The sequence below is a fragment of the Thunnus albacares genome, chromosome 17 (assembly GCF_914725855.1).
Source record: "Thunnus albacares chromosome 17, fThuAlb1.1, whole genome shotgun sequence".
NCBI lineage: Eukaryota > Metazoa > Chordata > Actinopteri > Scombriformes > Scombridae > Thunnus > Thunnus albacares.
In genome coordinates, this window is record NC_058122.1 from 10,590,207 (window position 1) to 10,612,718 (window position 22,512).

General features: G+C 42.1%; 2 protein-coding genes across 6 annotated transcripts in view; both read right to left on the reverse strand.

Annotated features, from left to right (window-relative positions):
- grin2aa (glutamate receptor, ionotropic, N-methyl D-aspartate 2A, a) overlaps positions 1 to 6,311 on the reverse strand; it is a 163,409-nt gene extending 157,098 nt beyond the window's left edge. The window contains exon 1 of the mRNA XM_044332028.1: positions 6,110 to 6,311. The gene's annotated coding sequence lies outside the window, so the exon portion shown is untranslated. The remainder of the gene's footprint in view (positions 1 to 6,109) is intronic.
- Positions 6,312 to 8,104: 1,793 nt separating this feature from the next.
- Positions 8,105 to 22,512, reverse strand: part of cacna1ha (calcium channel, voltage-dependent, T type, alpha 1H subunit a) — a 170,202-nt gene continuing 155,794 nt past the window's right edge. For all 5 annotated transcript variants that reach the window (XM_044331855.1, XM_044331854.1, XM_044331853.1 and 2 more), the window contains 7 exons: positions 21,803 to 21,881; positions 18,967 to 19,088; positions 17,877 to 18,035; positions 17,482 to 17,622; positions 16,999 to 17,167; positions 14,039 to 14,196; positions 8,105 to 13,940 (listed from right to left, as the gene is read on the reverse strand). In XM_044331855.1, coding sequence (XP_044187790.1) covers positions 12,501 to 13,940; positions 14,039 to 14,196; positions 16,999 to 17,167; positions 17,482 to 17,622; positions 17,877 to 18,035; positions 18,967 to 19,088; positions 21,803 to 21,881 — 2,268 coding nt within the window. In that variant the 3' untranslated portion in view covers positions 8,105 to 12,500. The remainder of the gene's footprint in view (positions 13,941 to 14,038; positions 14,197 to 16,998; positions 17,168 to 17,481; positions 17,623 to 17,876; positions 18,036 to 18,966; positions 19,089 to 21,802; positions 21,882 to 22,512) is intronic.

The following is a 22,512-nucleotide window of genomic DNA, read 5'->3' on the forward strand; positions in this document are numbered from 1 at the left end:
TTGCCAGAACCCAGGAACCTTTTCAGGAACTAAGGAACTTTATGCGCAAGCTTGAGCTTTGTTCCTGTGGTTCCTCAAAAAGCGTCCTGTGTTATTACATTTATGTAAGTACATGTAAACCCCTAGAGGTAGCTGCATTTCATTGAGGCTTATTTGGGCTGAGTTACGAGGGTTGACCTGCAAAGCCCTCAGTACAGCAGTTGGCCCTGGCAGTCGGTGTCTCCATCTCTTCAAGGTTTCTTCAGTAACATGTGAACAATAAATGAAAATATGCTCTAGTTCCACTGTTGATCATTAAAAAGTCAACTACTCAGAAGGTTTTTGAAATGAAAACCACGCACATTCTGTTCTGACTCCAGCTAGGAACAGAGAATGCTGGACAATCAGAGCAGTGAGTGGGTGGGATTGAAGGTGTCTGCATGTGATTGTGTGTGTGTGAGTGAGTGTGTGTGTGTGTGATGGCTTGGGGATACCAGTGGTGGCAGACATGCTGGGCTGCCATGTGTGTGTGAGTGTGTTTGTGTGTGTGACATGCTGGGGGAGAGGGGAGGTGTTACCAGGTCACCAAACAGCTGTCTGGGAGACAGAATGGCTGCCAGGCATGTGCAACACACACAAGCTCTCTCTCTCTCTCTCTCTCTCTCTCTCTCACACACACACACACGCACACACACACACACACACACACACGTAACCCAACCACAAACATGAGACAGACAGGAAAACAGATGCTACAGTATCTAGCACCCCCAAACACACACACACACATACACACACACACACACCCACACCCACACACACACCACTGCAGGGTAACATATGGAGATCAATTAGTTTCTCTTTTATTTCCATATCTTTTTATTGAGAGTATAATTCAGCACTTCCTGTGGCTTCCCGATGCAGTAATCTGATAATAGAAATCAATTCCTCATTTCTCTCCCTCTCTCACAAAGGGCACACACAATCCATACAAGTACAGTACTCATCTATGCTTGTACAGTACTCATTCTCAAAGAGCTTCCACTGAACATAAAAGGACACTTGCTCTTAGGTTGAAAGATCAGGAGGACAAGATAGAGGTGAGCACAAAAGGAGAACAGGTAAAGGAATAGAGTCAGGAAAAATATGCATTGTAAGTGTTAAAAGAGAAAAAAACGCTCTGTCTTATTAATGATTGATAACAAAAGACACATTTCTAAGGTATGGATGCTCTACTTCACATTTTAAAAAATGTTTAATGAACTTAATGCTATTTTTCCTCAAAACTTTGAAAATGAACTCCTGAAATAGACTCTGAAAATAATGGTGCTGCAGCTCCTTGGAACTCATTTGGAATCTCATTGCAGTGTAATTATTGAAGTGAAACAACCGTTAGACTTATTCTTATTTTGTGTTTCATTCAGTCGTACAAGATGTCAGGTATTCAGTGCTCACCCACTCCTTTCTCTGAGCATTTCTAGACTGAGCACCTATAAGCCTCATTAGCCACCAATGGAATAATATGATGAGATCAGAAATTATTCCACTTCCCTAAGCAGCATGACTTCATCCTTGATTGCTACTGCGCCATTGGTTGAATCACGAAATACCACAAATCTTGACCTTTTCCTGCATCCCAGCGTAGTTAATTCTATGACCTCTGAACATAGTCTCTACATGCTACCAAGCATAAGGTTTGTTGAGGTGGTTTTTGAGTCATCTCCTGTTCCTAATTGTTTTTTTCTTAATCAGATAGTGCAGAATTTTTAGTTATGTCATTACACAACATTTAATGTGCACCAAAGACCACAAGTCTCGTGATCCTGGACATGTTCCCACAGAAAACGTGTATTTCTTTCACACCCGTTGGATGTTCCCACCACATGGGTCACCCACCCACTGCAGCGGTGTTAAAGCAGGGCCTTCATCCTCCATCAGTAGAAGGCACTCACACCACAAGTCTTGCAGGTGTCATCTGTGGCTACCTTCCCCGCGGGCTCAATCCAGTATCCAAGCAGCTATACTAGAAGAGAGGAGAGAAGCAAAGGAGCTTTAGGGAATTCACCGTCAAGTCGAGGAAGATACCAGTTCCTGATTTGGAGTGCCAGCAGCTTCAAGCAAGACCTGGGGAGGTACAGCTTCCCCAAGCAAACAGGCAAAATTAGTCACCTCACTAGTGCAAGAAGTAGATGATGTTTTAACCTCTGATACAACAGCCACAACAGATATGAGTTATCCTCTATCTGAGTGGACACAAACAGTTTACATTCACTAAATCTCTTGACCATGCAGCCAAGACCCAGACTCATGGTTCTACTGCATAGATTAAATTACTATAGCTCAGTCATACAGATGTCTCTTCCATCAATCCTCTCTCCACCACTGGCTCCTCTGAAAACAGAGCTTTATCACGTGCCCGCTTCCTCTCCAACAGAAGCACACAGTATCCCTGTAGCCAGTTTTCAGCATTTTGCAGCAACCACTTCAAATGTCATGCAAAGCATAGCACATTATTTAGACAGTTTACTACCACATATGTTCACACTTTCTCACAGTTTTGCCATGATACCCCCCACATGTGCTAGAACCATCTTCACGGATGAAAAGATGAAGACATAATAATAAAATCATAATCATAATGGAATGATTGCAGTGACCTCCAACACTTATTTCCTAAGAGAGCATTAAGAAGGTATCTGACTTCTCGCTTATTTCTCCTTTAACATGGGAGACCATCTGAAACGGATCACTTGGGACTGAGAAAAGACATTCTGTGACGAGGGATCATTTTATATAATGTCCCAGTGGCACATTTTAACTTGTCTTTTCACTATATTTGACTAACTAACAGGAAAAATTCAGGTTTCTGGTTAGTTTTGTCACAGTAAGAGAGTTCCTGAAAAATCAAGCATTATTGTCTCGAGCCTAAGAGCCTGTGCCAGCCATAGACCAAGAAACAGATTTGCACAATGTGGAGCAAAACAAGCCCCCCAACCCCCTCCCATAGCTGTCCCACTCTTTTTAACCCACTAGAACTGAGTTATATTTTATTTATCTTTTTTCTCTTCTCACTTGAACCCCCTTCAAGGGAATGGCAGAGGTCATCATCAGCCACACAGCACCACCCCTGGGGCTGATTGGGATTCACCAGCTTGCTCAAGGACACTTCAGAGGTATAGATACTCACTGTTTAAAGCCCAGCTTTCCAGCTGAAGCTCACTGCCCTGCTGCCACTCTGGGCACAAAGTTACTTTTGTGGCTTTATAACAGCTGTCCCACCAGACAAAGCTGTCATATCACCACCTGACAAAGCTGTTTCACACTGAATCTAAGCAGGTGTTGAAAGATGAAACTTTTTGAAGAGTGGTATGGCCAAGCTTGTGGAGTGTTTTGCTGAATAGCCAAGTGTGGATATCCAATTAAAAGCTGATAGGATGTTTCATGGCATTATAAAGATGGAAAATCTGGCCGGTTGACAGCATACTGTTAGTGACTTGACTGACTTCTTTGAAGAGTAGATAAGCACAGAGACGTATAATGGGTGTGAGTCTATCTGCAATTCCAACAAGTCCTCCAAATTATGTAAACGACCAAATACGTCATATGACAATGCACTCCAGAACAACCCGTAGGAGTGTTTTCCAATATGGCGCCTCTATCAGCAGTAATCAGGAGGACTACATAATTTGTCTGTGCTTTACAAAACCGTTACAAATCACTGTTAAAAAATGTTTTATGGTGTGGCAACGCTGTGGTCTGTCTGGTTAGGTTTGGGCATTTTGGTTAGGGTTAGGGAAAGATCATGGTTTGAGTTAAAACGATCACTTGAAACTTGGTGCAGGTTAAAGTTACTACTTCCTTAAAGTTAAGCAACCTTCATCGTCATGGCAACAGTAAACACCACGACAATTGTAGTTCCATCTCACACAGGCTCTGCCCTCTACTGGACTCTATGGGCAATACTCTCTTCCAATCACATGCATGCAATCACCCACTGAAATTTGCTGGTACATAGCTGGCCTAACAGGGCACGTCTACCGATTACAGGTGTCTCACACAGTATATGAGGCAGCACTTTGATGCTGCTCTCATCCTTCTCACTTCAGCAACGGTGAATCTGCTCACTCATCTTATCTCTTCACAGATAGAGTCGCCACTCCAGCAAGCTCGTTCCTGCCCGTCGTTCCCCGGCTTCATCGCTGCCACCGATGGACATTTGTTTTGCTCGGTTGGGACCATGGGAGTGCCTTGGTCGGGACCACACAGAGAGCGGCATGATGCAGTCAACGCCCTGCATTTACGGCCGAGGACTTCCTCTGATTCAACGCCAGCAACAGTGGGACCATTTTCGGCTGTGTAATGTCAATAGTGACCGCGAGCTCAAGATAGTTCTCCGCGTCAATGATGAGTCCCCCGTTTCGTCCGGTGCCCTGTCGCCACTGCTGGACACCTCGGTTGAGACTGTCCCAGCGGCTTCGCCCATGGACAATGATGACAACCTCTCATCTGTGTCTGTAACATCACTGACCTTCAGAAATCCACCTCCGACTTCAGTTCGCCATGATTTCCCGAAGGTTATGGCCATGGCAGTGGAGCATGTAGGGCTCACATTGCCTCCGCCTATCCTGCCCAAACCGGTTAGCCAGCTACATGGAGGCTTTTACAGCACAGCTCATCCAGCTCAACCAGCCTTTGCCACTCAGCTGGCTGGTCAGCAAGCAGGAAGCCTTACCATCAGCCAGATGAATAACCTGATTCAAGGAGTTCCTACTGTCGCAGAGCTTGTGGTGTCGCTTGCCACAGTGGGCTCACATCACATGTGGCTGGGACTTACTGCCCTACAGAGAAAGCACAGAGAAGACCTCCTGGGAATTCCCTAGGACATGCGTTGGTGAGAACAGACAACTGCACCACGGGGCACTACGGGGAAGCTGCACCCCGAGGTGGTGCAGTCTCCCCCTTGTTCTCCCTCTGCTGGAGAGAGTGAGACAAGATTGACTGTCGGTCATCCTGATAGCCCCAGACCAATGTTCAGTACTGTGGTATGCAGAGAGAACCAGATGTTGTTGGTCCATCCCCCAAGTCTGGGGGGGGGCCCTGTCCCAGGAGACGGACTCGATAGGCACGCTGCCCACGTTGGGCCAATCCCTCGAGGCTTGGCTTCTGAGAGGGACAGGCTGATGCGGGCTGGACTGTCTGCACAGGTGGTGCAGACCATCCAGGCGGTGAGAGCAGGATCCACCATGTGCAGTGGGAGAGGTTTTCTCCTTTCTGCAATATCTGGAGAAAAAGGGTCTGTCTCATGCCACTATTAAAGTGTATGCAGCAGCTATTTCCTCCTGTCATGAGGACAGGAGGAAATAACTGCCCCTCCCCCCCACCTAGGCAATATGCATCTGCATTTTCCCGTTCCCCATTATAACTCAGGGAATGATGTGTGCAGGATGTCTGTTATATGGTTTTTGACCCCTGCAAGGTTAGGCCATGGTTACACCCAGCTTTATGTACATGTTAACAGTGCTGGGTTGGGCCACCTACTGCTCCAATGAAGAAACTGGAATTATAAAGTAGAAGGATGGCCACGGTAACCAACCTGCTCCGCCTGAGCTTATATAACTAGGGTTACAATATTTAAAAAACTGTTGAACAGCGGTCTCCAGCAGCATAGTCCACTAAGTCCACTTTTTGTAAGTTAGGATCTAACAAGCCACCCAACCTGCTACCTCTGCTTATGGAAATCTGTCACCTTATATGGACGCCATCTGAACTGTGTCACTTCTCCAGGTCATAATTACTAAGGCCTAGATGACAACTGCCACTCAAATGTAAATATAGGTCGTGGTCTGACATTACGACCTATAGTGTCGTTTTTCTTGGGAGGACAGGAATTACAGTAATATGTTACTTTGTACCATATTACTTTGTAACATGTTACTGTAATTCCACTACTTTTGGCAATAACCAATAATGTAACTAATTACTTTTTCACATTAAATAACCCAATTACAAATATTGAAATTTGAATGGGCTTTTTACTGGTTAATTTTGTCTTACGTGAAAATAGTGGACAGCTGCAGAGGACAGCAGACAAACGCACACACAACACAAACACATCATCATGTGACATTACCGTGTCTCAGAGCCGCGTTGTAAAGTCAACTCGTGGTAAAACATAAACTTTGTCTCTGTCTGGAGTTTTAACGTTGTATATTGTAAATAGCACCTATTACTAAACTGCCGCTGCTGTTCCTGGTTTGAGTTGTGGATCTTCAGTAAAACCTGGAGCGGAACTTTAAGTTGTCTTTCTTTTATGTTCGTGAAACTGGGTTGAACTTAACTGATTTGGGGTTGTGGGGAAAACAAAACGGACCCTTTACCGAGTGGATTGAACTCTGGGATTTTGGGACGAGTTACACTGTTGCATTAAAAGCAACGCAAAAGCTACTTTCCCTAGTAACTAATTACTTTTTATATGCAGTAATTGGTGAAGTAATCCAATTACTTTTTGAAAGAAGTAACCAGTGACTGTAACTAATTACTAATTTTCAGTAACTTGCCCAACACTGGTCACACCCAAAGACAGCCTTTGAATACAGCTTTGAATTCAACTGTGGAGAAGCAGAGCTGCATTTAAACCCACAACACATTTGAAACACATCAAAAGCAATGCTGTCTGAACAGAAAAGCCCAAGAGTGATTTTATTAGCAGTGGGCAACAAATTAAAATTGAATTTGCAACAGTAAATTCATTAACTTGACAAAGACTTGAATAAATATTGGCATTTTAAAAGAAAAGCTATTAGCAGGCACTGCGGCTCATGACAGAGTAAGAAGGGCGGGAGGCTTTTTATTTTTTTCCTCTGACTCTGTCATCTTGACCTTTACTTCTCACAGGAACATATTACAACTGACATTGCTTCACTAACAAACACACATACATACTAAGACACACACACACACACACACACACACACACACACACACACACACACACACACACATCACTTACGCACCAATGGTTACCGCTGCAGTTTAACCGACTATAACATATTCAGCAGCACCATCTAGTGTTACATGACATGAACACACTCTAACAGTGAATTCACAGTCCTGCAGCAAAATCATGTGAGTTGAGGGGCTAAACATACAGTCTTTTCATATTTCACACAACCTTAATAGAATACTCACATTTAGAGACATGAAAATAAGTATTTTTATGTCTTTACAGTTTCCATGCCCTGGTTTTCTCTTGCCTGTTCAATCTGCTCTGCAGGTGTATTTCTTCTGCTGCATGTGAGAGCACTAATTCTCAGACACTTTATTTGACAATCAAACATCGCCACCTGGCACTTACTTGCAGAAAGAAACTGAATTGAGTTGAAAAATATATTTGCTTGCTTTCATATTTGATATCTTAAATCCTCCTTTAATGTCATCAGAAACAACGTATTATTTACTGTTGTGCAAATCATAGTAAAGTTAATGATGTCATGCTGACTGTAATTTTAGATTTCACATTTTTATAACATTGGATGGTACAAAAAGTATAACTTTTGTTGATCTTTGTTGTTTTGCAAAATGTTTTTGCAAAATGACTTGTCATGCATTGGCTCTTGTAAGGTGACTTTTATGCATGGACGTTACAGTATGTCTCTTCTCAGTTGTACCCATCAGCCCTCCCCTCTCATTTCTGCTTGATGCTTGCTTTGATGGATTTCGTCCTTTGCTGACCATCACTTCATATGTACAGGATATCTTCTTCTCGTCTGTTACCTTCTTAACTCAAACATAATATTTCATTTCAAAACCTATAACCCCCCAAAGTCTACACTGTCACCTTCTTCACAAACAGCCAATCCAAACATCTCAGTGTGGATGGACAAATGCTTCGTGATAACTCTAATAGTTAGTGCTCTCATCATCTTGTATCATATTATTATTATTTTGTTAATTACTGAACATTCAGTTTCATTTTCATTGCTGTAACAACTAACTTTCATATATTGTTGTGTGAAAAAAAAAGATACAAAGTGAAGATGTGTGTTGTTTGGAGGCACTCGCTAAAATAAATCATTAATGGATAAATGAAAACCATTACCAAAAGAAATAAAGCACACAACACATGTCAGGAATAAAAAATCTTGTATTTTTTAATTGACAGGGAAACATCCTTCAGGACAACGGTTGGTCATCACACAATAATCAGCAACGATACAATGTAGAGAGTCCGACTGTGTGTCGAGCCTTTAAACACCTCCTCTGTCCCCTCCCTTCTCCCTCTGTTACGGGAAATAATGGAGGGCTTATTATTGCAGACACTTTGGCTCTCTTCTGACAGACAGAACACACCTCCTCCCCTCCTCATAAGGCTTGGGGGGGTTTGGGGGTGAGGGGTGCCCGGGCCAATCGCTGAAAGGTTATTAAAAAAAAAAAGAAAGAAAGAAAGAAAGAAAGAAAGAAAAAACACAAGGCTTCTGATTCATCAAAGTTCAAGTTCTATCACAGTTTGAACTTTCTGGAGTGTTTGGTGTTATGTGGCAACACTTGTGTCATGTCTGGAGCATGATCAGCTTCACTACGAGGCTGGATAAGCTCAATATCAACCCAGATAAAACAACTTATTACTATCCTGATTTGTCCTTTACAGAATATTAGGGCTGAAGCTACTCCTACTTAAAATATACATCAGTTAATTCATTTCACCATCACCAGAGTTCTACCACGTTTGAGAGTATCAGGAGGAAAAGTCAATGTGAAAAAGGTTCACCTTAACATTAAATAACGTTGGTTCCGAACAAAATAGAACCAACAAGGTTTCCGTTTCTCTCTATAAAACTGTATAAAGAGGATCTCTGTCCTCATACAGCAAATAACCACCCAGTATTGCACTGGACAATAAAGAACAGGGTCATTTAATCAGTATTTTATCAGATACCAATTAATCAGAGCCCAGTGCAATTAGGTAATCAATCTACAAATGGAAACATCTGAAAATGCAAATATCAAAATCTCTAAAACATCCAGATGATTCTCTCCCAAAAGACTTCTTTTTTTTTTTTTTAAATGAGAACATGCAATAGTCAAAACCGTTTCCTCAAAAACAGGATTTAAATACTGAGATCCAAAGATCTGTAAATCGTAAGAACAAGTATGCAGTCACTCTACCAAACTGTGTTGACTAATATGGCAATCTGCTGTAGATCGAGGGTGTCTGCACTAAGTCAAATAAGAGTGAGACAGAGGCTGTCTTCAGACTACTTAAAACCTGCCGTCACAGACAATCTGTGCAGGAAGGGGACATGAAACAGGACAAAGCAGTTGCACAATAACAGTGTGTTCAAGCACATACTGTATAAAAATGATTTGAAAACCAGGATGATGACCAACTGTGCCATGTTCAGGAGGGAGGAGAACAACTCAGAATCCGACATCAGATGTGCTTCTGTATGTCAGAACTGGAAGAAGAGTGCTATCGAAAGATGAACTAGCTGCGTTGATCAGCAGCGATGTTTTTGCGATTTCATTGTCCAGGAGCCTTTTTATTCTATCTTTGCAGTTTGCCTTTTCTACCTTTGCCTTTTATTTTTTTGCCTCACTTAAACCTGAACTCACAGATGATGAGTGTGGCTCCATCAAAGAATGATAATCAATCAGAAGGCTCCACTATAGTACAGTATACAAAGGTCAAAGGTGTTGACCTGCAGCAAAATCAGGCTGACATACAAACTGTTGACATCATCAACATCTTGTTTCATTTCTTTCCTTCCTTGTCCTTCCTTTGTTTTTCATCTCATCATATTTCATATCATATTTTCTACATGCATACTGCGTGGGACAAGACAAGCTTATGATAGTGTGGAAGGGAAATGATAATATGATAATAATCTAAGGTAATGTGTAAAGTGTTTGTTTTTTTTTTTCACTAACATCATGTTTACAAAGGTCTCTGCAGGTATGAGCTCACTTTTACAGCCTTTTAATGTCAGTTTTAGCTTGATTTAAAATTGTGAATCTGAAAAATGAACAAAGTTATCCTCTGTGAAATTAAAAAAAAAAAAAACAGAAATGGAGACATTTTAGTAAAAATCAAGGCCTTTCATTTTGTCCAACTGGTTTGATACTTTTTAATGACCTCCTATTGATCTTGTCACCCAGATAATCAATCACAGATAATTCTAAATTAGGTTGGCATTACCTATCAAGATATACATATTTTTTTCCATTGCACAAATATAAAATACTGAGCCTATAGTGCTATGGTACAGCATCAGAGCACTTTGGTTTTCACTCAGATTACTGATGACTTGTGCATGTTATATGCTGATCAGAAAAATAAAGACGCTGTCCCAGCCAGCTGCCTTTGAAAGGGGAATCAGTAGCAAGTAGCTCATAAGCATGCTTCTTGCATACCTGTGCCAAACCAGACTGTACACAAAATAGAATTAAATACATATTGTGCTGTGCCAGAATACAGGAATGGCTTTTTAAGAAATCATTCAGCCTCTGGAAGGAAAACACTTGTCATACTTTGTCATTCACACCTTAGGGGTTACATGATTTAATTTGTGGGTGGTTTAATTTGCCATAACGAATATGTAGGTAATTAATATGCTGTGTTGATTTGATGTGTTCGAGGTTAGGGTGGGTTGGTGGGGATAAGAAAAACTGAGGAGTGATGAATGGCTTATTGAGTCCTCAGCAGAAATGCATGTAACTCCTCTACTTACAGTAACACCATCAGTGGGTGGGCCTGAGCTTTTAGAGAAATCTACAGTACCTAACTCTGCTGCCAGCCACACCCATGCCGCCACCGCCGCCGCCACCGCCGCCACGCGCAGGGGAGGGAGGGGGGGGCAAGTACCTATAGTAGCATGAACACTAGAGATAGAAATACTCTCTATCATCATATAAAAATGGGTTTATATCATATATAGCAGTTCTACAGTATGTACGAACACAAGAGTGTGGCTGTTTTATGTAGTGTGGATGGTACTATATTTTCCACAAGTATATATTATTATTGCACTCTGGCTACACATATTTAGTAAGTTAGTTAGTTTGGTTCTCTTAAGATGTACAGACACACTAAGTGGTGTCATAACTGATCCAGCTTGAAAACAGCTGTAGAAGGGAGGCTCAGTGATGCCATGTGACTTTTTTTTCCTTGTGGATAATATTGAATTCAGTTCATGTTGTATGTTTTTCTACAGCCAGCAGCCCTCAGAGATATTCAGCTGCCTGCAAGTTGTTATTTTATTATTTATCTTGACAAATAAAGAAATCAAAGTTGTTTTTTTTTCTGTATTCCATAAAATTGAAAAAGAAAAAAATCAATTTTTGATTATTTTGGAATAATGGCCAAATTTAGGTTTAGCCAGTTGTCTCAACAGGTTTGTCCGAACAAATTTAAACAAATCATAAACTGTACTGTCTGCACTTCTCTTGCATCACTGAGCCCGCTTCTTGAGACTGTTACTGAGACACCAAATACATAGAAATCTGAGACAAAGCTACAGAAACACATCACACCCCTGTTCCTCTTCTTTCTCTTTTTTTTTCAAAATAGAAAAATAAAATCCCAGTCCTCAACCTCAGCTAGCCTGTTCCAAAGAGAGTTGATCTCCTTCATTTTCTCTCTCGGTTTTGAAAAGAAACGTACATTCACAAGAGGACAACGGAGGAAAAACAAGCAACTTGAAATTCAAATTTGTGTGCAAAAAACATTTTTAGATCTCTATAAAAATATGTGCATATGGATAGAGCTATTTTTAATCTCACCAAATACAGTATTTTCCTTTATTTACACTGCACAGATACACAGATAAACATACACTACAGCTCTGCCCTGCTCCCCCTCTCTGTCGTTGCAGGCGTAAGAATAACATGGCCGACTTCCATGACAACAGATTTGACAATACTCACACATAGGAAAACGCACACACGCTCACTCACTCACACACACACAGTTCTGCTCTGATCAATGTGATCGAGGAGCAGAGGAGGGGCAAGCAGAACTTCTGTAGAAAACCTGAAGTTGCATATCCCACGATTCCCCCCCACGCTCGCATTTCACAAACCACTTCCTGTTAAGGTTAAGAGGTTATCAGCCAGACGCTGCTTCCTGATTGGCTCGCATGGGTGGGGACAGTGTGTCAAAAAAACTTTGGCTACGGAGTTAGGTGGCTTTAGTCCTGGTGTGTTATCAGTATTAGTCTCAAACACACCATGTACAGTGGGTACTGTTTGACTGGTACAGCCTCAGTGGATCTGGTGTCGCTGGATTTAGGAAAATGGATCCAGTGTCTGTTATTCTAGGACGGGACTGTACCAGTGTCTCTCTGGAGAGAGTAACCAATGTCTTTTCAATATTCATTAAAACCAGAACAAAACAATCCCTCTCTCAGTAAACTCTTCTTTCTCTCATTCTCTCCCCAGCACCAATCTCCGCTGAGGTCAGTCTGTACTCCAGCTTCAGAGATTTTGGACCACTTAATTCACTTCCTGAAGGCGATGCTTGATGTTCATTGGGCGGTCCTCCGATTCTTTGCGCTGAATCCAGTACCGCTTCCCAGTCTGTTGTCAAAAGGGGAAGAGCAAGTGGCTGTATCAGTGTCCGACAGATATCTGGACTGTGGTTGGTCAAAGGTGAATTGGGGGAGGGGGATGTAGTCCCCCGTGAGAGAGGAGTGCCTTGCAGCGGGGGAGAGGGACTGTGTCTGTGAGAAAGGCATAGTGGTTGGGACAAGAGGTGCATGAGGCTGGATAAAGATGTTCGGGCTGATCGGAATGTGCGGGTGTGTAGGTGTGGATGCGTGAGGTGGAGTGTGTGTCTGAGTGTGCGTTGGTGTAGATGCCCGCGAGGGTGTCAGTGTGTGAGTTGGTGAGTGTGCTTGCAGTGGTACATGGATAGGTGTGAGCGCTCTGTGCATCGGGGAGTGCATCTGTGCGCGCATCTGTGTGTCTGCCGAGACGTCTTGAGTGTGCGTGTTTGACTGTGTGTGCGGGGTCAAGTCATAGGACGGTGTCCTGCGTCTCAGCATCATGCTGCAGTCAGCCAGTTTTGGGGGTGAGGCCATTTGTCGGTGTTCCCTCTCTGAGGGCGGGTGAATGGAAATACAGGGAGGGCTCATCTTCTTCTTTCTGTGACCGCCCCCGACTGACTGCACCCTCACAGGAAAAGCCTGAGCACTCTTTTCTGACCGCTGGATCCCGTCTATAAAGTGTTGGTTGTCACCGGTGATGACAGCCTGTGGGAGGCAGACCTCGATGGAGTGGCGCCGCTGGTCATCAGGGTAACCAGCAGACAATGATGACGGCTTGTCCAGGAAGCCCTGGGTATCGACGCTAAAGCCCTTCCGAAAATCACGGTCCTTCAACCCTGCCCCAAGCAGACTGAGCGCGCTCCTTGAGGAGGAAGGTGGCAGCGGCGGAGGAGGAGGGGAGGAGGTGGAGTAGTCGAGAGAGTACGGGGAGGTGTAAGGGGAGAGGGAGTGGCTCCGACAGGTCTTCCCTCTGCTCTCCTGCCCACCGTCCTCCTCATCTCTCCACCTGTGCTGGGCCGAGCTGGTGATGTGATACACTTCCTCGTCCGCCGGGTCACAGAAGGAGGCAGCAGAGGGGGGTCTAGGTCTCCGAAGGCTGGCGGGGCGCAAGGGAAGACGCGGAGAGGGAGGTGGAGGGAGAAGAAGCGTGGGGGAAGATGGCGGAGGAGGGAGGGGAGACGGTGAAGAGAGTAGAGGAGGGAGGAGAGAGGGGGAGGGGGGAGGGAGTGGGAAGGCAGAAGGGGAACAGGGTGGGAGAGAGAGGGCTGAGGGCGAGGAGGGAGGAGGAGGAGGCAGGGGAGATGGGGAGGCGGAGAGAGGAGAAAGTGGAGAAGGGGAGCAGGGAGGCAGATGGACAGGGGTGGGCCTTTCTTGTTGCTCACAACCCTGCGACTCCACAGAATCTACTTTAACTGCCACCTGCAACGCAGAAAAACACACACCATCATCAATCATATTGTCAATAAATCTGACATAAATGAATGTTAACTTAGTAATAATGTGTTGTCAGTTCTCACCTGTCTGCGGAGGGCCCGCGGGGAGTGGCCAGGCGTGGGCGGGGCGATGCAGGACAGGGTGAGGGAGGGAGGTGGCCGAGGGCGAACGGGGGAGGCGTCTGGTACCTTCAGTAGAGCGCGACTCTCACATGGCTGGGAGTGGACTGATGTCACTGAGCCTGAAGGTGCAGATGTATCAAGGTTTTGAATCACACAAGTAATAAAAGCACTCAGCATCACATGTACACACTCTCCATACGAACACATGCATCGTTGCAGGAAACACATGCATATTTGGGAAATACAAACAAACGGCTATTACTTTGGGATAATCAGAATTCATTACATTTGAGCAATCGTTATGAAAATGTAATTTTGGAAACACTTCATCTTGAGAGAATATTTGGATTGGAGCAACAAGAAGAATGTTTTAATTAAACATTCTATTTGGATTTTCTTTAAATACACTATCAAAATAAAGTGTTTCCTGAATGGAAAACCATTAGTATCAACTTTAGGTTGTTCATCAAAACAGAAATGTTATCTGTAAAGTAGAAGGGATGCACCAATGCAATACTTTTCAGGTATCAGCCATGTGACTGATCCACGTTAAATTCATTCTTTGTCAATGTGATTATAACATTTTATGTGGAGAAAAAGATTGGTGTTTGGTGTCAGTAGTTAAGGTATCAGACTTGCTATCAGTGGAGAAAATGTTGGATTGGTGCATCCCTATAAGTAGCAGCCCTGAGCTGAATGTCAGGGATAGGGAGTCAGGGAGTCATACAGCATAAGACTGGTTTGCTGTATGTGATATTATGCATTAGATCCTGGTTACATCAACAGTTTTATACCAGGGAATATTAAAGGATAGGTACACAATTTTTCAAGTATGTCTTAAAACAATAACCAGATGTCCATATGAACATTGAAAGAGGTTTTGCTCGCTATAATCATTCCTCCTGTTCATACTGACCATTAGAAGATCTGCTCAAAATGTGCTTACAATGTAAGTGATGGGGGACCAAATCCACAGTACCTGTTTTGAGCAAAAATGTATTTAACTGTGTCAGCTGTCTGAGTTAGCCAAATAAATTGGACATCTTCTAAAGTTAGTCTTTAGACTAACCCCCCCCCCCCCACCTCCTTTTTTTTCCAATGGAAAGTGTTTTCCTGTTCAGCAACAGTGGAAGGATTATAACAAAAAGAGGGACTTCGGTCCTAAAAAGACAGTAACTTTGAAAGATACTGACTTGATTTGACTGATTTGGACGGCTGAAGCCTCATATTAGCTTCAAATAAACTATTAAATATGATTTTGTATAGATTGAGGGCTGTGAATGTTGTCCACCATCACTTCTGTTGTAAACGCATTTGGAGGGGATCTCTTAATGGCCAGTATGAACAGGAGGAATGATTACAGCAAGACAAATGTGTCAATGTTCATTTGGGCACCTGACTATTGTTTTAAGATAGATTTGAAAAATTGTGAATCTGTCTTGATAACATATAGCACTGTAATGTGTCCTGGGTGATCAAGTCCAAAGTGTACAACTCTAAATATAAATGTGACTGCACAGAGAAGAGGAGGAAGTGTTCAATAATAGCTGTGAGACTGTGTAACCAGGGTCTCAGGCATTCTGCACACACAGATCCAGTAAACCTGTGAGTTCAGATGTAATTAAAACTAAAACATGTTAAAAACAATGCAGCAGCATTAGAGTTAGATCAAGTTCATTTTGAGTTAGTAATTTCAGTCCAAGCTGTAAAGCCACTTATTACTGGTTTTAATCCCATTAGACAAAACACCACAGCCGTGATGATGAGATTTTTACTGGTTTCTGCCTTTGCAGCTTGGTCCTGAAGTTAACTAGTTGAGTAATCAGCCATTCCACAGCTGAGCAGATGAGCTGGTGTGAATGTTGCAGAGATTCACATGTGTCAGCTCATCCACTGCAGTCAGTACCTTGGGACAGAGCTGGGCCTGTCCACAGCCTGGCCACAACATGCCATTAGAATCTGACTGCAGATAAAACAGTGCTTGTCAGTGCTTAGATTAATGTGCTCAGCAGGTTCATTATGTGTCTACTTAGTCTGTTTAAAGATCTGAGCTGGAAGTGGAGAAAAAGGCACAAATGATGTCATGTAATATGATTGTGATGTGCATCTTAAGAGGCACATACAATCATGTTAGAGTGAGATCATATGTATGTCATTAAGGTGACAAGTGATTTTAGGTTGAACACACACAATTATCTGGAGGGAAGAAATGCTGATTAGGTAATCTCTACATCAACTGCATCATAAAGACAAAAGAACATTCCAAACAAATCAGCAATAAGGTTATTTATACTCGGAGCACTTAACTGTGTTTTGTGCCCTGCACTCTAATTTACACAATTACTGTCCTTAAGAGGACTTTGTGGACTTGCATGCAACTTGCAATGCCATTTTCATATTTGTCACTGTTTCATGTCTTGGTTATTGTGTGTTACCAGCAACGTATTTCTGTATCCCTTATAAAATGTGCTGTAATTTTAGATCACAGAGAAATGAAAGTTTGTTATCGCATTTGGAATACTCCACAAATTAAGAAATGAGGCTTTAGTAGACTAAAAACCACTGATATCTTAACACACATTGGTCTAACAGATAGTTAGATAGATAGAAATACTGAGGAACACAAAGGTTTTGAAACTTAAAAATGTACTTAATTAGCATAAATCTACAAGCTATTTCAGCAAGACTATATAATTACAAACCACGTGTTATTACAAAGTTGACACTTTACTCCTTGATTTAATTTAAATCATAGTATTAATCATTATATAAGACAGAAACATGCATGTGGAAAAATTTTAGTCCATGTTAAGTTCATTGAACATTATTAGCAATGTTGTGTGTTAGATATATATATATATATATATACAAAAAGATCCTGATCTCATGTCTAACAGTTAAACCCTGAACCGACAATTCACCTGAATGCTGGTCCTGGGGGCTGATATCCACCTCCTCCAAAGGGTAGGGGGCGCTGGCGGGCCGTACAGGTCGGAACATGTAGCTGTCGTTGGGCAGAGAGTGCATCCTGGATACAGACATCTTCCTTGATGACAGCAGGTCCTGGTCGCCATACTGCACCTCTTCCTCCTCCAGGGGGAGACAGAGACCACACAGCTTTAAACACTGACTACTGCTTACATCTGTTTTAGTCTACAAGACTATCTACTGCAACATACAGTACCAGTCAAAAGTTTTGACATGCCTTTTCATTCCCTTGAATGAGAAAGGGTGTCCAACAAACTTTTGACTGGACCTGTATACTGATTTATGAACAAGCACCTCATACAGTATATCCAGTGCTACTTTATTCCATTCCAGCCTAATAACATTTCCAATGCAGTCTCAGGTTTAGTCAGGTTTCTTGACCAACTTTGACTAATGAGTGAGGTAATGTCCCCTACCTGTCCAGGTGAATGTGGGCAAGGCCCAACATAGGTCCCTCCCACTGAGCTGTTGTTGGAGTTTGTGCTTAATCTGCGTTGCCTCTCAAGAGCCATTTCCATGGCGATCTCTGCATCCATTTCTGCATCCTCTTTGGCCTCCTGTGGAAGTAGATGTACTTTGGTTTAGAGATGGAATTTTACAGTAAATGTCCATTAAAGAGCACCTATTTAAGTCCAAATGGTCAAAAACTGTAATGAGACTGTGGCCACTACATCAAAAAATGGGAATACATCAAACTTATATGTCTTTACACCTTTGACTGTGTACATACAGTCTTTGTTCATGTGTACACATTTACCAGATGTGTCTAAATACATCTGCATTTGTGCACTTTCTTGGTCTTTCTAGTTACCTTGTTGCTTTCCTCCAGGTGTTTCATCAGTACAGCCACCACCACATTGACCAGCACAAACTGTGCCATGAGCACAAAGGTGACAAAGTAAATTGGAGAGACCAACGGCAGGTAGGTAAGACAGTGGCGGTCTTCTGGACGACACTCCCGTAACGTGTCCTGAAGAGACACAGAAAAAGATTGAGAAAGAAATAAGGAGACAAAGGGAACAAGAAAACCAGAGAGAGTGCAAAGAGCCTGACTGGTTATTACAGCTGTATATACACAATAGAACAATTTGTCTCTCCAGCAGGCCAGGGGCCCTATTACAAAAACTTTGAATGCAAGTAACCATGGTAATTTGAGATGGGGCCTGATTTAGAAGTGCAGAAAATTAGAAATTTTGAATAATTTAAGGAGAAACAAGGACAGACAGTGTGACTGATGTAGAGCAGCGGAACCACAGTAGTTTTCAGACCTGTATTAAAATCATTTTCCTTGCCTGTGGGCAACATGTCCACTTATGCAGGACTGAACTACTGCTGCTGTAACTGACTTTACTTTACTTTATGTGGTTCTGGTTGGCATGTGTGGAACTGGCAAGACAAAAGTGGACAGCTGCCCCTTGTAGAGAAGTAACAGCCTGCTAAATGTAAGTGAGTGAGTAGTGAGGTGTGTACATCAACAAACTTTAATAAGAGTGCAGAAATTTGGAAAAATTGCATTTTAAACTTGTAAAACCTTAACATACAATTCAAGATTTAAAGTTTCTCTAACAGGCTTCTCGTTGATTTACTGTGGCTTGGATTGTACCTCATTTGTACATCAGTTTGGACAATAGCGTCTGCTAAATGAATAAATGTAAGGTGATGGCCTATTTATCATTTATATTTATTTTATTTACTATTTTTTGTGTAAGTTATGGACATTTACATCACTTACTGCATTTTTTTGTGAAGTAAAAATCAAGATGTGAAAGTGTTAACATTGCTCAGCTCTAAGTCACTTTATTATTCCATATTTGGTTTTGGAGGTCAGTGTTTTCTCTATGGTTGTGAGATACTCTAGTCATCATTTATGTGTGTGTGTCCGTGTGTGTGTGTGTTCATACTTTCATAATCCCATTCCAGTTGTCTCCAGTGGACACTCGAAACAGTGTGAGGAAGGCCATCCCAAAATTCTCAAAGGTTGCATGACGACTCAGACCCTCACACGGGTTGTCATCGTTACACTCTAATCAACACACAAACAGAGACAGAAATTAATTGCACTATACTGTAGACATGTTGGTAAAAGAAAAAAGCAACAGTGATAACTCTGAGCATAAACAATAATTTTAGAGTCAGTGTCCCAGACAGAAAGTCCTGATGCTATAGTACTGTGCAAGCACTGAACACACAAAGCAGTGTGTCCCTACGGACATGACAGAAGAGAGGAGAACAGAATAGGTGTCGTCTAGAAGAAAGTCTCTATCAGTCTCAGGGTTAATTTGACAGCAAGCCCTCAGGAGCCTGTTTACAGAATCAGAACAGGCACCAGAAGATATCTTCCTCTATTTTCAACCCCAGGTCACCACAGCCGCAAACGTCCTTGGAGTATTCTACAGTGTGTACCTTGTTTCTTATTCTAAGTTTTCACAATGCCAGTGTTTGGCACAATGGAACTGAATAATAATACCATAATACCATTTTCCATAATAATGGTAAATGGAATCACACATTATTCATGTAGTGCTTGTGTCACAAAGAAATGGTAGACATATCAGTAAGACACGGAACAATAATAGTGACACAGAGAAAAAAGAAACTAGATGACACAAAGTAAAACCAGTGTGGAATTTGAGGGTATAAAGTAATTGATTGTAAATCGAAAAATGCACAACAGGCATAAAGAGCTTCTTCTCCCCAGGTCTGAGTCATGGCACTGTGGCAAGCGGATGGGAGTGGATACAAGGATTAATCTGGGCATTAAGTTTCAATAGACTAACTTGATTTAGATCCAGACACAAGCTGAATATATTCAATATCAGCTGTGCTCAAAATACCTGCTATCGGGATGGCAGCTTCAATCCAAAAATGGGAGTATAAACATTCAAAGGCCGCTCCAGCCCCTTTCATATCTCAATTGCTTATGACCTTCTCTTGTCTGCTTATCCTTCTGAGAGTTAAGACTCCCAGAGGTCTCCTGAAGGAATTACAGATCTTACACAGTCTTGTTCCTTTCTGAGGACAGAGCGATTTCACAAGCCAATTAAGCCCGTTATTGGTGGTGCAGTGAGAGGATCTCTGAGGTGTAGAAATAATTCAGAGTTTTTTTTCTCAGATTTTTAGAACTTTGTGGGGGGTGGAAGCAGGACAGAATATTATGACAAAACTGTAGTGCTCACACTGAGTTGACAAATTTTGGAAACCCAACCTGCAACAATTACAGCTTACAATAAGTAAACATATCCTTAAATAGTCAAATGTATGTCCTCAGAGTATTTCCTCTGAGTAAACTAGACACAGAGATTTTTATACTCTACACTTGAACAATGCATGAATATCCTAATATTCTAAAAAGTGACATTTATTATCTTAACCCTGACACATCAACACAACACATTATGCTTTGTCCTGTACCATCATCTCCTTTTGTACACATTCTGTCTCTTTAGTGCAGCATTTTTCCTTTCTCTTCATCTACTCCCAACAACTTACTTTCCTAACGGTCAACCCACCGCAAAGCTCATACCAGAGGAGGCCTTTACTTCTTTATAGCTGCTTGCTCTATATATATTCTCTGTCATATACACAGAATCACAGACATAAGCCCACCGATGGAAAAAAGTGACGCTTCTTCATTGAAAACGCTTCATGACACATATACCACACATACAGCTGTAGAAACTACTGTGGCTCAGAAATAACCTGCAGTGATTAGGTTTGTAAGTGGGGAAAAGTAACTTTGGATGCAAAGCACTAGTAATGTTTCCTGATCCTCACCAAGCTGTACCACAATACCACCAAACTTCTCCACAAGCCTGTACCAGAATATATTTCACTCATTCAGCTATGCCATGAAACAGAGGAAGATGTTCAGAACATCCAAAAGCATTTGTCAGCAGCTTCATAAAAGCAAAAATCAGAGCAAAAAAAGGAGGGATTTTTACTTTATTAAAAAAACAAAACAGAAAACAAGGCATCCTTTCATTTTCTCAATGTGTAGAGCAGAAGCATAATAACATTTCACAGAACGCAACCTCTTCATCACCAAGTTGTTTTCATTTTGCCCCCCCCCCCCTCCTCCCCGGCAATGCATTTTGCTAATCCTCTTCTCTCGCATATTGTCGTGCTCTTGGAGAAAATGAATTGGATGGAGCTGGCCTATTGAGGAGGCAATATGTAAATAAATGTGATCATGCAAATGTGATCTTTCCCTGTTAGAAACAAGCCCTCTGATATGAGAGTGGTGGAGAGAGAGAGAGAGAGAGAGAGAGAGACAGATGGGGGTAGTGAGGGAGGATTCTACAGAGACAGTTCAGACGGGGAATTGTGCTGTAAGTCGTGACTGTTGTAGTAAAGAGTGGATTCAAAAACATTTTCCGTTGTGGCTTGTAGAGCGTGTGTTTCCTTAACCTGACGCGCCAGATGGTTTGTTACAAAGAACCATCTGAGAAGTCGCCTTTGGAAACTGTTTGGAAAAAAAGGCAGGCGCTTTCAAAAAATACTTCGCAGGTGATTGGACGAACCATCTGTCTATCACCGTCTTATCTTGCGAGGCAGCTGGATTCGATCACGCGAGAATCCTCATAGGGACGCTGATTGGTCCAATACACCGGCGGTTTGGACACAAGCGCATAACTTGAAGCCTGACAAGATGGATTCTCGTGTTCTCTCATGATGTCATGATCTCACGAATCCATCTGCCTCGCAAGGTAAGTGTTTTCTGCCAGTAAAGTGACTTACCCAGTTTGCCAAAAAGCTCCACTCCCAGTGCAGCGTAGATGAAGAAGAGCAGCATGAAGAGGAGACCAAGATTTCCCACCTGGAAGCAAAATTTATGTTAGATCCCTCTGCACACCAAGCACTGCAGAATAAATATTGCTTGTTTAAAGCTCCAGCGAACAGAAGGCATTAAGATTTATATCATTGTATTGATTCCTTTTTACACTAATCTATCCATGCAACATAAATGGAAAGAACATATTTACAAAAATGTTGTGTACCTAAGTAAGAAAGCAAGTAAAAATGGGTCTGATGCAAACTACATCAGGTTACACAGGTGGATATACGCATCGAGAGCTGCTTCTTTTCAAACTCTGATTGTACACTGCAGACAGGTGTATTCAAAACCTAAACTTCTTTGTGCTGTACATCAGCAAGGTAGAGAAAACAGACCATGAAGCCTTTTCCTATCTTTTTTAAGGAGAACATGCATTTAAATACCATCCTCCTTAAGTTCAATTTCACACAGGAAGTCTAAAAGTGCCTCTGGGACAATAAATTACCAAAATGTATAAAATATTAATTTTACCTGTAATAAATCTACTAAGGCCTTTTCTATTATTATTATTGACAACAGCTTTAGAACTCTTAGCTTGCTGGTGAACCAGTAGTGCCATAAAAAACTTTCTACTATACTCTTGCTATGATTACACCTGCATCACATGCCATCG